Source organism: Odontesthes bonariensis, chromosome 23, assembly GCF_027942865.1.
Source record: "Odontesthes bonariensis isolate fOdoBon6 chromosome 23, fOdoBon6.hap1, whole genome shotgun sequence".
Lineage (NCBI taxonomy): Eukaryota > Metazoa > Chordata > Actinopteri > Atheriniformes > Atherinopsidae > Odontesthes > Odontesthes bonariensis.
The window spans coordinates 11,564,023-11,579,251 of record NC_134528.1 but is presented as its reverse complement, the minus strand read 5'-3'; the positions used below and the strand labels follow the sequence as shown (position 1 = coordinate 11,579,251).

At 39.8% G+C, this 15,229-nt stretch overlaps 1 protein-coding gene across 2 annotated transcripts; it reads right to left on the bottom strand.

Moving 5' to 3' along the window:
- Positions 1–992: 992 nt before the first annotated feature.
- sncgb (synuclein, gamma b (breast cancer-specific protein 1)) lies at positions 993–13,142 on the bottom strand. Of its 2 annotated transcripts, XM_075457878.1 has the most exons (5): positions 12,792–13,136; positions 9,580–9,621; positions 7,719–7,846; positions 5,046–5,087; positions 993–3,292 (listed from the first exon to the last, which is right to left on the bottom strand). In XM_075457878.1, the coding sequence occupies exons 1-5, from the start codon at positions 12,910–12,912 to the stop codon at positions 3,284–3,286; spliced, it is 342 nt and encodes a 113-aa protein (XP_075313993.1). In that variant the 5' UTR covers positions 12,913–13,136; the 3' UTR covers positions 993–3,283. The 2 variants fall into 2 exon arrangements, with proteins under 2 accessions (XP_075313993.1, XP_075313994.1); XM_075457879.1 differs by lacking the exons at positions 993–3,292; positions 5,046–5,087 and adding an exon at positions 5,881–5,925 and having other exon boundaries at positions 12,792–13,142.
- Positions 13,143–15,229: the final 2,087 nt, after the last annotated feature.

The window sequence follows — 15,229 nt, the reverse complement described above, 5'->3', positions numbered from 1 at the left end:
ACCACAGGTAGACCTGTTCAAATATCTGTACAGATCTATGTAAATAATACTCATTTCACTCACATTTCTGTTTTTAGACTTTTTTTTTAATTATTTTTTTTTAAAGATGGTTAAAAGCGCTAACTCAATGAAAGTTCATGTTACATGGAGTGAGGATTTCTATTCTGAACTATCACTTTAAGTGGGTCAGATTCAAGGCTCTCTTGACAATTTAAGTAAAAAAAAGTGCAGTGTATGTTTTTCATGTTTTTAATTGCCAATTTGACTGTTGAAGAACATTAGAAATCGGATTTTTTTTTAAACTGGAGTGTGGAGGTAGCTCCTCAATCTTTACTGAAATCAAAAATGCTATCTTGTGAAAAATCTGCACTCATAGTGTCTCTTAATCTTTGTTTGGGTTCTTTAAAGAGTTTTACAATGCTTCATTCATTCTTACACCAATAAGCATATCAGGGTAACATTTGTATATCGAGTGGCTGGAGCTCAAAAAGACTTGCTGGGCATGATGCAGCCCATACTGAGCCCCGTCCACTGCCAACACACCTACAATGAACTCTGGAGCAACACCAACCTAAATACTGGCAGACTGTGGACATGCCTTCATGGTAAGCATATTTTAGGATGTCAGTGGTGTCTTTCTGCATGATAATTCTTCCTTATGCACGGAAAAATTGTTCAAGCTTGTTCTCCATATTTCCCAGATCTCAGTCCGTCTGATTATCTGTTGGTGCTGGAAAAGCCGATCAGATCTGTGAAAGGCCCTGTACCCCACCTTATAGGACATAAAAGTGCTCCTGATAAGTTTTCAGGACTCCAAGGGTGACCCTCACAATGTTAAACAGGGCAGGGCAACATGAAAGTCTTAAAAAGTCACACTGGTTTCAGAGCTCAGGAAAAAAATGAACTGCCCTCACGGGTTAATGCGGCCTTGTTCAGATCAGCTGTTGCAATGTCTGTTGAAACCTTGTTAAATAAAACCCCAACACGACTGCTGGATTTCAACAAAACCTTTTTATTTCCACTGGTACAGTTTATAAAATCAGCGAGTCTGATTTGATGCCAACTTGAACATGGTGCATGATTTGTGTTGGTGTATTTGTGGAGGGATTAGTGTTTGCACGTTTCGAGTGAGGTGTGCGCTTGTGTCAGTAGAAGTGTCGTGTTGTGTGCTATCTGTGTGTGCGGGAGTGTGAGATTGCTTAATAAGGCAACATGCAGTCATCAGTTTCCATTGGCCTCAAAGTAAAAACACACAAACCAGCTCAAGACAAACATACACGCACACTTTGCTGGCTGAACCTGTTCTATGATAACACACACATGCACGCACACACATACAGCGCATACGAAAACACACGCCGCTGGGCAGATTCGCCGTGAAAGGTGGCATGACACTGGGTGGCAGGAGAACGGAGGCATCTTATTGGCTGAGACAGTTGAGGGGTGGGAGCTTCAGAACAGTCAGACTAAAAAGTATCCTTAAAACATCTACGTAGCCCACAATTTGAGCAACACACAAAGCTGAGCTATAATGAAACTCAACCTTCTTTCATCTTCTTTTGCCATCTCATAACATTGATGAAATACACTTTTTTTAAATCACAAAATCCTAAATAACGAACAAACAAGCACCCCAATTGCTCTTTTCTCTGCATAGCACGCAACCCAGTTTCACAAATTAACCAGACAAGAACAAAAGGGGATTGTGTCTCCTCATTAAATGACATTGTGTTCATTGTTCGCCTCTTTGTTTAGTATTTTGTACAGTTCCCTTTTCAGTAATATTCAATATCAACAAAACAAAAAAAACGGGGGACATTTCAAACTGAGATTCTGTCCTCTTGTGACAGTACAGCACCAAAAATGATTTTGTGCAACATTATCCACATGTTTGCATTATAAATAAAGTTCTATGTCTTTGAGGACAAAATATGTCGATCAGCAATTGGTACAAGGAGTTGGTTCATATGGAAGAAGAAGAAAAAGTTGTCCATGGATTCTGGGGGGCCTTTGGGGGGAATTTCTTCAAATTTTGACCAAACATTAACTTGGACCTGATGATAAAGTGAACACAATCTGATCCTCAAACGTCACTGTCACTTTACAAAAACACGTTTTGGGGCATTCATACGCTTTGTGACATAAATTGTTTCACAATAAGGAGTCTATATTCAAAAAGTCAACTTTAACATTAAATCATTTGATTGAGCAAAACACCTGAAACCTGACTGGCTGGCTGATGTGAATTTGAGATGTGTTGATAAAGTTTTAGTTGTTATTAATGACCAAATCTAATCATTTAGATATCAGAATCTGGCCGTTTGCAGGGAAGCCCCCTTTTCAGACAAATCTAATTGTTAAATGTTTCTTCTCATTCCAATTTAACTTTTCAAATGTTTAATGTTACAGAGACGGATTTAAAACTGCTTATGCTTTTTCTTGTATCATATCGCACATTCCCTCTAACAGCTGAGATAAATGAGCAATGTACATCACTTCCACTGATTCTAAATGCTGCGGCAGAACACACACACTAAGCAGTACAAAGCTACACAGAACAGCTGCTACTCTACAATTAACAACACCGAACATCTGCTCATGCAGTCTGCTGTAACTAACTACTGCACATGATATCTGTCCTCAGCGCACAATTCCCTGCTCAAGCCCCTGAAGATTAATTTTGTACGCCAGCAGCTACACATGCACACAAACTAGCACAGACACACTGTCTGCAGCTCACACACCCTCTCAAGCCCTCCTCAGGCACACTATGATTTCTTGTTTTTCATTGTGGATCGGCTTCTCTGTATGTACACATTAGGAATTTCAGCTCCTGTCACTCACTTGTCCAATGTGTGGTCTGTGCTGGCATTTATGGTATGTACTGTATGTGAGTGTTTCACGCCTGTGCCTGAGCAAGGTTTGTCTCTTTTTGTTTGGGTGAACGTGTGTGCTTGAGATGTTGCTATGGGTTGGCAGGCATGGGTTGGCAACAACATGGGGGTTCATAGCAAGACAACAATAACACACAAATGAGGCTCGGGTTGGACGGGAGGTGGAGGAAAAGCTACAAGCTGCAGGAAATCAGAAGGAGAGGGAAGAGGGTGAGGACAGGTGGCAGTGGGAGGGGGGCATCAGGGAGAGGGGCTGAGGTGCAGCATCCGGAAGAGTCTGTTTTAGTTGATTTTGGTTCCGTTAAGTCACAAAAAAATATGTAGGACATCTGGAGTCTGGTACAGCGAGGGGAGGAAGGCGAGGGGCTGCTGGAGGGTCCTGAAGATGATTAATACCCCTGGAAAAAAAAAAGGACAAGGGGTAGGTTAGCGATAAAGCAGAAATTCAACAGAGTAATAAAAACATACGTCTGTGGTTAAAATGGCTCTCTGCAGATACAGTTTTAAAGACAGTTTTTAGGTATTCAAATAATCTGTTATTATCTATGCAGCCTACTAATTCTATGCCACAAAATTCTTTGGAGAAATATTGTACATCTTACTCTCTACATATGTGTTAAACTGTAACAACCTTCAAAATTAGGATTGGATAGGACCCCCTTACTGAAGAGCACTACATTTGTGCCCTTTGTCCGATCTTAGACTTAAATTTTCACTCCAAATTCTTATCTGACCTCCATGTCAGAGATAAGGGTGGATGAAAGGGTCAAAACGACCATATCATGTCGGTGTAACCACTGATCCGGCAATGTGAAGAGGAGCCTTAAAGTATAGTACCACTGATCAGAATCAGAATCAGAATCAGCTTTATTGGCCAGGTTTGAATAAACAAACAATGAATTTGACTCCGGTAACTTCACTCACAAAGTACAACCCTCAACAATAACATGAAATAATAAAAATCAGAAATGCAGTACAGTAAGAGTTGAATTGATTATAAATAAAATGGCCACTAGATAATGGCTCCAAAACTTCTCTGACTCCCTATTCATTCTCAAATTACATCAATATCTCTCATTATGTACTAAGAGAAAAATATATTTAATTGTGGCGTCATTAGGTAGAGTACATCCCGATCATCTCACCAGTTGGTGGTTAATTTCTTAATTAGGTTGATATTTGGACTCAATGATAAGTGACATACAATTGTCCAATCAAATTTGATGTGTCAGTGTCCAGTTCTGTCTTCTAGTTCAAATTAAGTCAAATGAGGTTCCTAAAAGACCATGAACGTGATGGCAAATGAGGAACTTGAGGCTTCATTTTGGCAGTCACACACAGGGAGAGTGGCATTCATGTCCCGTATGAAACCAAAAATCTATGTTGTCATTCTTTTTCATTCCATTATTATTTTATCAATAAAAATTCAGTTTTCGGTCACAGTTAATTCGATTTAAACCCCAAAAACTGACAGATCTGAAAAAGGAGTTTAACAGCATATACTTCAGGATTTCTACGTAAACTAGATCTTAATAAACAGAAATTGTTGTTTGTCAACAGCATCTGCTGTATGAGAAGGAATCACTATATGCAGCTGTCTCATACATTTACTAAACTAAATAATATTTCCTTCAAAAATATATTTGACAATATATTTCATAAAATGTTAAGTTTTAGAGAGTAACATTTAGGGTGAGCTATTGGCAGAAGTACAATATTCAAAAGTACGTTTTCAGTTGCGCATAATTGCATAAAAATATATCCAAACAAGCAATTTATATACAAAGACGCTGCACATCGCCCTCCACCATGTAGCACTGCCATCTCAGTACAGAGGCCCAGAAGGAACAAACCCAACACAAGCGAGAGTGGGCATATTGTGTTTGACCGGTTTTCGCAGCCACCATAGTTTGAGGGTTGGTAAGGGGTATCAAGCAGTTTGCAATTGGAAGTTTTTACACCTGGATGTGACTAAATCCAACTTACTGGACCTTTGCATAGAAGCATGTAAGGATCACAATGTACTGTACATAAGTAGATGCATTACTTTAATACCCTCTGATAACCTGCCATAACAATAAAGCACTTTCCCAAAAGTGTATTATAAAAAGCTCCTGCTTTCAAAACATTTCCTCAATCTTTTTGTCTTACCTCTCCTCCTTCCCCGCCCTGCTGCATTCCTCCGTACTCTCCCTGTGGGAGAAGAGGACAGGAATGAGACCAAACGACATACTCAAGAGAGGTAGAGTGGACCGCAAAAATGAAAGTATGAGGTGATGGCAACGTTGTGTCCTCAGATGGCCTCAGCAACTGTCGAGCTTTAATTTCATAAACCGGTTTGGACACACACACTCAAAAAGACATGCTGTGTGATTAAATCAGCTCCCATTAACATGCTCTATAAGAGGTCAGTTAGTCTGTTATAGCTTTGTAGCTTGTAAAACAAAAACCCTGACCTGCAAGGCCTCAGGCGCATAGGCCTTATTCAGCCTGAGCTGTGCGAAAAGCATTTTTAATATAATCACTGCCTGCTCCGATCAGCTGGGTCGATATGGTTAGAAATGAGAATTTTAGTATCATTGTTGCCTAAATCACACAAGTTAGAGAGCGTCAGAGGGGAAAATGTTTGCAACAATCAGTAAAGGATGTTGTAATGGTTACTTGTCTGATGTAAGCTTTTTCTTTGAAGCCACAAAAACTGCAGGAGTTTACTAAATTTAATTCAGGAAGCATCACAACAGCTTCTGTCTCTCATTTCCCCTCCCAATGCTCACTGCTTGTGTACTATTACTATAGCAGATGCACACCAGCGCAATCCAATGCAAAAACCCTGCAATACACCCTACTTAACTTTAAACATGAGGATTCTGCAGGTGTATTGCAGGAATATTGAAATGAATTTCACAGGTTTCAACAGTTTTCATGCATGCAGAACATCCTCTCCCTGTCTCCCCTTCCCTCTAGCCCACCCCTGGATGACCTATGATCCCCTTTTGCTCAGTCAAATAGGCACCTCGTATACAGGCTCCTCCTATCAGAAAAACACAAATGAGACACAAACAACATAAAAACAAAAGGTGAGAACAGTAGCACAACACAGCAATGACACACAAGACAAAAGGAATAATATAGAAAAACTCTCAAAGGCATGCAAGACACAAATGTTAAATGTAAGTACATTTAACATATAAGAACAGAAGAGAGATGATCAGCTGTTAAGTGTTGCAATTAAATCAACTGATCATAGTTTAAAACAGAGCACATAAGTACAAACAGTGCAAATACATTTTTAGCTTGTGTAATCCTAACAGTTTTATTCTCTTCACCGAGGGCGGAAACAATGGAGAAAATTCCTTTAAAATTCTAAGACAGAGGAAAGACTGTTCTCTCTGTTGTATTCTGATGTATTGACACACTCCAAGACCACAGGACTCCTTCTTCCTACCCAACTGGGTGGACTGATATATTGAATCTGCACGCACACATCTGCACAGCAATGCATGTACACCAGGCACCTGGGTGCGTCACATTCAAAGGACACAGGTGAGCAGCTTTACTCTAGACACAAACAATAGTTTATTAAGAGTTAATGTCACTCTTCTTATGTTAAAAATGCCAAAAAAAAAACATGGTTCAGTTTCTAAAATGTACCACAGAAGCTGTTAAAGGAAATGAAGGAAAGAACAACAAAGCCAAAGAGGAATTATAGGAATATTTGGGAAACAATTATTTGTTAATCCACAAATGATGAAATAATTATTGTGGTTAAGACTAGACTCTATTTTAAATAGGGCTGGGCGAGTTAACTCGTTATTATCGCGTTAACTCGTTAATTATTTAACGTCGATTTTATTATTTATTTTATTATTGTAAAAGTCTGTTGCTCACAGGCTTTTATTTTGTAAAAGTCTGTTGCTCACAGGCTTTTATTTTGTAAAAGTCTGTTGCTCACAGGCTTTTATTTTGTAAAAGTCTGTTGCTGTCTGCTGTGGAACCGGAAAAGAAAGTAATCGGCGGATCCACCAAACATGGAGAAGGGTACGGAACTTTTACTCGGCCATTTTCATTTTAAAGTTCTTCCAGACGGCGGAGTCGACAGAACCAAAGTCATCTGTAAACACTGCCAAGTTGAATTGTCTTATCACTGTTCCAGTCTAAAATATCACTTTGAGGCAAAACACACTATTTATTCCCGCAAATCCTTCAACGAAACAGACATGGGGCGAGGCTGCTATATAAAGATGCTGATGTTAAAAGTGTGTTTGCACAACAAATGTTATGGCACTTTCATTCATATGGCAGCACATTTAAAATAAAACTAAATGCTAAAAGCTATATACGACTTTTGAATTCATTTTTGGATTTCGCAAACAAATGCGATTAATCGTGATTAATCAGGGAAATCATGTGATTAATTAGATTAAAGTTTTTAATCGTTGCCCAGCCTTAATTTAAAATGTTTTTGTTTTTTTTGTAATTTTGCACATATTTTTGTTTTGTGCAGCCCAAATGAAGCCCATTTACTCAAAGCAAAAGTTATTAAAATATGTTTATATATATATATATATATATATATATATATATATATATAAGTGGAAGTGGAAATATTTATATAAGTGGAAAATGGCCCCATCTTGTGGCTTATATCAAAATAGCAGTTCAAGTATCTTTAGACCTCTGAGTTTCTTCATGATTTCCAATTTTTTTGTCAGAAGAGAAAATAGCTGTTTTTTTTTGCTTCTACACAGTCAGCTCTATATTTGAGACAAAAAAAAGAAAACATGGAAGCAGGACACATTATTCAGTGTTTCCATGGTAACTGACCTGGTTGACCATTCCGGTTGACGCGGCGACATTCTCGACCCCCTCCACGGTCGCCTGTGACACTTCGTTGGCCCCAGCAACCGCCGTGTCTCCAACGATGTTGGCCTGGTCCACGGTCTTGTTGGCCACTGAGCGGAGGAAGGTCAGTTATTAAACTCACACACACACTGAGCAAACACAATTGACACATACACACACCACTTTATCAGCAGCTCAGGTGGGGCAGTTAACTGCAGAAAAAATGTAAACACACTGAATATATTCAAAAACATAGACAGTGGTGTAGATTTCTTAGGTATCGTTGGTGTTTTTAGAAGCTTTATATTGTCTTCATGTGTATCAAATTGTTGTTTATTTAGTTTATTACTTTTTCAAAGTAGTAATTCTTGAAACCTGAGTTAAATGAACATTTACATTTTATAGCCTCTATACATGAAGGAGCTGGGGTCATCTAAGAGGGCAGATCTGATGTTAGAAAACCCGAGACACCTCGGGTTACATCCTTGATGATGTGTTCACGTGCATCTAAGTTTGTAAAATACAAATTACTAATCAACCAATCGTTTCAGCAGTACTTTAATTGGATGCATCAAAGCACCTGCACCAAAGGATATATTCAAGCACTTTTGCCTCGTTATTATTCAAACTATTTTAATTACATGGTATATATAAACTGAGGCTGCCATGTAGATGTAGGTCAGTGGAATAAAGAGGACACTTTCCAGTGGAATATAGATCAGAGACGTATGTAAAAATAAATGTAGTTATATTTTACCTGACGGTTGGTGAGCACTCAATTTGTAGCTCTGTGCAGCAATATACCAGAGAAATATTTTGAAACCACATCTTTCAGCGTGTTGAGAACACACTTTAAGCCTGATGCGTAAGGGAGACTGTTAACAGTTGCAACTCTTTTTGTATTTTCCTCAGTTACTCAAAGACTAATTGGACAATAAAACTCACATATAGTAAACTTTTATCTGGCATCTAGGTGCAATTATAATTTAAATCCATTTATATATATATAACACCATTCACAATATTTATTTGACCCATAGGGATGGAATCCAACATGTTGATAATAATATACAAAATGCCTATAATCAACTTGGAAAAAAAACAACCTCTTAATAAGCAACATTGATAGATAGAATTATTCACGACTAATAACATTTAAGTATGACTTTAAATATTTAGTCATTAATAACGTGACAGAGTTTTTGTATGTTTGTCTGTAGAACCTGTGTCTGTGTGCAGATGTTACAGATGCTTTTCCATTTCTCTAAATGTCAGAGCGAGAGAGGAATAACTAGCTCCTCCTGGATTTGGACAAATATGAACAAAAAAAATGCCTATTCTGAACTAATGACTAGTTACTAAATCACTTTAAAGGCGTGGCCTGTTTTGACATGACCACTTGGATTATCATCAACAGTCCCACTCAACCATGACAAATTTTAATCTGCTAGACACCACTCGTTGAAAAATGCTACAATGTCAATTAGAAGCCAACAAAACAGGGTGCTAAAAATGACTAAGGTATGACGAATTCCTTCCAAATGTCTTGACAGTGGAATGAAATGTACCATTCCCTCCTAACTAATTGCCTAACCGCCCCACTTCAAATACAAAACGCACTCTCTACCCTGCGTAACCTTCAGTGACCCAAATTGTTTTTGGAAATTCTGACTCATGAGGTTTTGATTTTGAACTCATAGATTATGCTTTCATGCACAAGAGACGGCGAACTGTGGGGTGTAAACCAGTGGAGAACAATAGCCTCGGATTTGTGCTGTGGGATTAATGTGAACAGAACGTAGATTTTACAGTAAGTTACAGGTAAGTATGAAGCTTTTCTTACCTGTGTTTACTGATGACACAACTCCCTCCTTTGTCTTGCTGCCTGCAGGCCAGAGAAAAAGAAGACATTTATCTACTGAACTCATTTACTTTGAGAGAAAAGTGACACATTTGACATTTTTCCGCTTTCCACTGAGATTCATTGAATCATTTAGTTTTTTCCACCAGGGATGAATGTGGCCTTTCTTTATCGATCCTTACACCTAAGAATATATATTTGTGGTAAGTTGATAACCTAGTCATGAAAAGTGCTATAATATGCTGCACAACACAATCATCGCATGACTTAAAAAGGTACAGCTGCTTCAAAGTCCAAATGACTTAATATATTAGTGTGTTCTTTTCTAATCTTGAGAAAGAGTAACATGGTAAAAGTGAATACATTTGCTTTGTATTTTTGGACATTTCCCAACTGCTGACACTCCTCTACTAACCAACATTATGTTGCAGTGAGCATCAGATCAGCAGTGTCCATCATCATCATCATCACCTTTCAACCATGATATCTCAGTATTTTATGTTTTTAACAGCTTTAAAAAGGAATTCTTGGAAACATTTTCCTTGGAAAAGCAGTTTTTTTGTGAATTCTACCACATCGCACAGTCCTGTGTTCATTGTAGGATGATCCTTAACAGATTAATCTGTGGTTATATAATCTGACAGAGTCAAAGGGGTGGAAGGAGGGAAATCTGTGCTTTAAAAGATGAGTGACAGTAGTGGGAGGAAGGGAGAATATATCTGCAGAACAACATCATTTGGAGCAAACTGAGCATGCTCTCTTTGGACTGTCACACAGATGCGGATTCTACCATTTACAGTTTCCTACATCCATCCGTCCTTGCTGCCTCCTGCTCCCCTCCATCTCGCTGCACGCTCTCTGTGGTACACAAGCCACGTGCCTGAGTACAGAGCAGTACTGCAGGACAGCACATACACACACACACTGCAGTGACACAGCTTCTTTTGCTCAGTCAACCGAGGGAGCCCATATCTATATCTGACCCTGCCTGAAACCTCTTGAAAACCATATCTAAATAGAATAGAATAGAATAGAAAAATACAAAAAATACTTTATTCACCCCTGTGGGTAAAATTCAATCTCATCTCCTCTAATTCAAATCATAAACACATTGAGATCCCAGCAAAGGTTGACACACGAGAGTCTGCTGATCAGACGAGTAAACAATTGCTTAAATAATTCTTGTCTTAAATGATAAACCGGGAGAAATGAAGATTGTACGTTTTACTGGGTTTTAATGCTTAAAAGCTGAGGGCCTGTACAAAGCCCCCTGCGTACTACTGAATTACTAAGGAATTTACATTGATGTCAGGTGAACACAAGTGACACGTAGAAATTTTTTATCTTGTGCTTTTGTTCAAGATTATGCAATCTTTTAAATTGCATAATCTGTGTTTTAAATGTGTTTTAAATGCTTATCCAAAAAAAAGACAGACTTAGCCTTGATTAACGATTACTGATTTGACAATACACAGGAAATGAATATTCATAAAATAAAGACATGAATAGAAACCATTCCACAATAACTCCAAATAAAATCACCACAGAAACACGATTTGGAGCTTTTTTGAGGCTGCATGCCCATGAGGGATATTCATTTAATCTGTGAACATGACCTGCCGTTTGTCCAGGTCTCACCTCGGTATGGAAATTGTTACTGTGTATTCACATGCTGGTGTGTGCACTCGGCTACAGGCAGATACAATGGTTTTATCACAGCCATCGACCCTCTTCACTTCAGCGATCACATCTCCTCCCTCTTCTCTTCCTGCTCCAATGATCGGCTTTTTCATTTCTTCCAATCTTCCATCTCCCTCACCTGAGCTTGTCACTGGTCTCTATTCTCTGGAACATCCAGGTGTCATTCCCACCTCCTTCATCCCTGTAATCTAGCTATGTCACCCATCTTCCTCTTCCTGTCCCTGCATGTGTTCATTCAGGAGCCACGGGACTACATGCTCAAAGCTTTTTGTGACATAACACCCCTCCCTTCTCTCTTCGATGTCCCTGCATCCCACCCTCTTTCCCTGGGGTGGGGGTTTGTTCTAAGAGCTGTGGATGGACGATGGTGGTTTGCCGTCAACCAGCACAAACTGAAAATCCAGCATGCTGCAGCACCACAAACATATATGCATACACACACGCTCTTGCATTAACTCAAATATAGGAGGAAAAAAAGAGTGGGAAAGCAAGTTGCTGCAGTGCTCAAGTGATTCAAGTGATCCTTGTCTACATTGCACTATCTACATCATTGTGTGAAGCACCTTCAGCACTCCCCTCCTTATTCTTTCAGCTTTTGGCACTGACTCCTACAAGCACATTTTCTTCATCATCATGATTAAGATTTGGAAGCTGCGGTGTGACGTCAGTGGCAGCCCCGAAAGAATGGGCTGCATATGAAGACCAGGACTTCCACTTCCACTTCCACCCCCTCCCCTCTCCCCCTCTCTCTGGTGGACTAACCTTGAGATCTGACGCAGTTGCTGCTTGAGCTAAAATAAAAGCACAGGAAAGAACAGCAGATGCACAAAGCAGCATCAAACGTCTCTAAAGAAATATGGAATATATGAATGATCTGCCCTGGTACACTTTAATTTGTTCTGAAATATCTGCGCATTTATCTTCAAACGGGAAGCCAACGGAATGATGCATGAAGTATATTTTTAAATATAGGTCAGGTCGATGACTTTCAGGGGCCTAGCTGCATTGAGTCGATCACTGGACGTCCCCCTCTGCAATCAGCTCCGCAAACCATTGATTGTAAATAATGCTGGACAGGTCATAAAAGCACAATTGCAGGTGTCTGCAGTGTCCTTCTTTCCTTCCCTCTTTTCTCGTGATTCTTTTCTATCCTTCATAAACCAGTACCCACCTCTTATTGTCTAGCTACAACTTTTTCTATCTACCCTCCATTCTATCCATCCATCACTGTTATAGATCCCACACCCCCTGCCCTGCAGCAGTCCTGCAGCAGTATCCTGCCGGCACTCACTCCTTTCCCACCTTCCTCCTCCTCCCTCTGATCCTCTCACTTCTCACGAGTCCCAGACATGGACACCCATGGGACCCCACGTCATACAATGCAGAAATACACGAGGCAATTGCACATGACACAAAAAAGCGGAATCCATCCCCCCCAAAAGATGTCTGTCTCTTTTTATTCTGCCGTTCCACAAACAGAGGGTGTTACGTACCTACATACATCACCCCTTCCTTGGTCTTGGCAGCTGCCTCCTCCATGCCTGCTTTAGTCTTTTCTGCGGCGGCCACGACCCCCTCCTTGGCCATGGAGAACCCCTTCATAAATACATCCATCGTGGGTGACAAGACGGCTGGGCTCCCCTGCTCCAAATGGACCTGGCTGGCTGGCTGGCTGGTGCTTACAGTTAATGTGCAGAAGAGATGATGTGAGATGTCAGAGTGCGTGTTTGCTTTTGGCTCCTCCTCCCTTTGGTGCTCCAACAGAGGGCTAAGAGCAATGCACAGCAGGGCCACAGCACGCAGACTGAGAGAAAGAGGGAGGAGGAAACAGCCGTTATGCACGAGATGGAGAGAAGAGGAGGAGGAGAGATAGCTGGATGCTGCAGCATTTTTCAAGCCATGCAGCAACCCCGCCCCTCAACCATCCCTCCAGTCTCATCCATCATTCTTTACTCATACTCAGCCTCGATCTTTCTGTTTGCATATTTTGACTGGCGTGTTGCTCTGAGGACACCTGTCTAGATTCTGAGTTGTGCACTATTACATAAGCAGCACAGCTTCAGCACAAGAGGCGAAGAGGATTTATTTTCACCTCATACAATGGGTGAAATTTTGGCATGTAATCTATAATACATCACTCGGCCTGCCCCAATGATGCAGTTCCTTCTGCTACATGAAAGTACTTCTAAATGGAATTGTTCTCAGTGCTGTAGTTGGCAATGTTATACATTCTTTATATTAGGCATAGTGGCATCATGTCTTTTGTAAAAGATGCCATGTGAGTTAAGCCTCAATGTGATGAGTTTCATTTAATACAGAAAGACAAGGACAGTATCTGCAGCCGTTTTGTTGTATTGAGAGAGAAAATGCTTCGTCATTCCCACCTGAATGGGTCACAACTCCCCTTCTTGTCCTATATCTTGTCAGCATAGTAGTTCTTTGATGACACTTTTTTGAGACAATTAGTTAGATTTGGTCAAATTTTGAAGATTTTTAATTGAAGAGTTATGAAGCAAACCCCCCCCCCCCCAAAAAAAAAACAAAAAAAACTGGGGACCAAAATAAAAAATCTGTTGCTGAGTCATTATCCTATCTGCATTGCTCTGTGAATCTGAAAAAACAAAGATGGTTACACTGCCTTCTGATGGTCACAGCACATATGACAACAAGACCCTGTGGTAGAATTAAAAGGGATTATTCAGGCTTTAGTGATTTTAGTAAGCTGATTAAAAGATATAAAAGCAACAGTTTCTAACGGTGTTTTGGAATGACATGCCATTTGAAAAAATCTGTTTCTGTAATGTTATTTATTGGTATTTCAACCGAGAGAAGTAACCTTAGTCAAGTCTCATTTCCTCAGAGGGCGCAGCCATGGTGAGAAGAAAATAGTAAGTCACAGAAATAAAAAGCTACTTTCTGATTGTTTGGCAGCAGTTATGTTCAAAAGCAGTAGTTTAAAACTCACACTTTGCACAAAGCTATGAGAGGGTGCCACATTGCTGATTTGTGCGACTGCAGCTGAAACTAACAGTGACACACAGCTGCCCCCTAACTGTGGATTTTTAAAATGTTTCAACTCTTTAGTGTTGGTTCCAGGCCCAGGGTGCAGCTGTTTTCCCCAGGAATCACATCTAACCTAAACTAACCAAAGAGGTAGTGGATCAATTAGCAATGAAAAGAACAATATGTATTATTGTTTGCATGAAATACTCTTTAAAACTTTCAAAATTTGGATAAACTTATCAACACCCAGTCTGACATTTGAATGCACTGTGATTACAGAGGTTAAGTTTGCATGCTATGAACTGCCATTGTTTACAACCAATTTATGCCTGAATATAGCATAATGAGTTGATGTAGCATCCAGTATGACGTCACTCCAACATGAGGGAAAAAACAACTTGACAGCCACAATGACGATATTGCACTCATGTTGAAGGACAGATAGACAATTCATGAAACAGAAATGGAGAAGCTCAGAAATCAGCAGGACAACCAGAAGAAGAGCCAGTCAATCAGGGGTTTGTTTGATGATGGTATCTTGCATATTTATTTCCCGTGGCTACCAGCATCAGGTGATGCTGGAGAATGGAGACAGGTACCCGCTGTATATCGATTCATGGAACTACAATGTTGCATAGATTGATCAATCAACCAACAAACAAAATGTTAACATAAAAGCGTGTACTTTGTGTTTAGCTATGTCATAAAGAGCTGGTCTCTCCTGATCACGATTATCAGTTGGTCCTCTGATTCTTCACACCACGTTGCTAGTTTTGGAGAAATCAAGACGCTAAATAAGAAGAGACTGCGTGCATGTTAAGTTCTTTCATTGACTTCCCTTCTCCTGCATTAATTTGCAAGGTGAAGAGCCAATCAGAATGAGCTAAAAAGTAGAAGAGAGCATAATTGTCTAAAAAAAATATTTTTA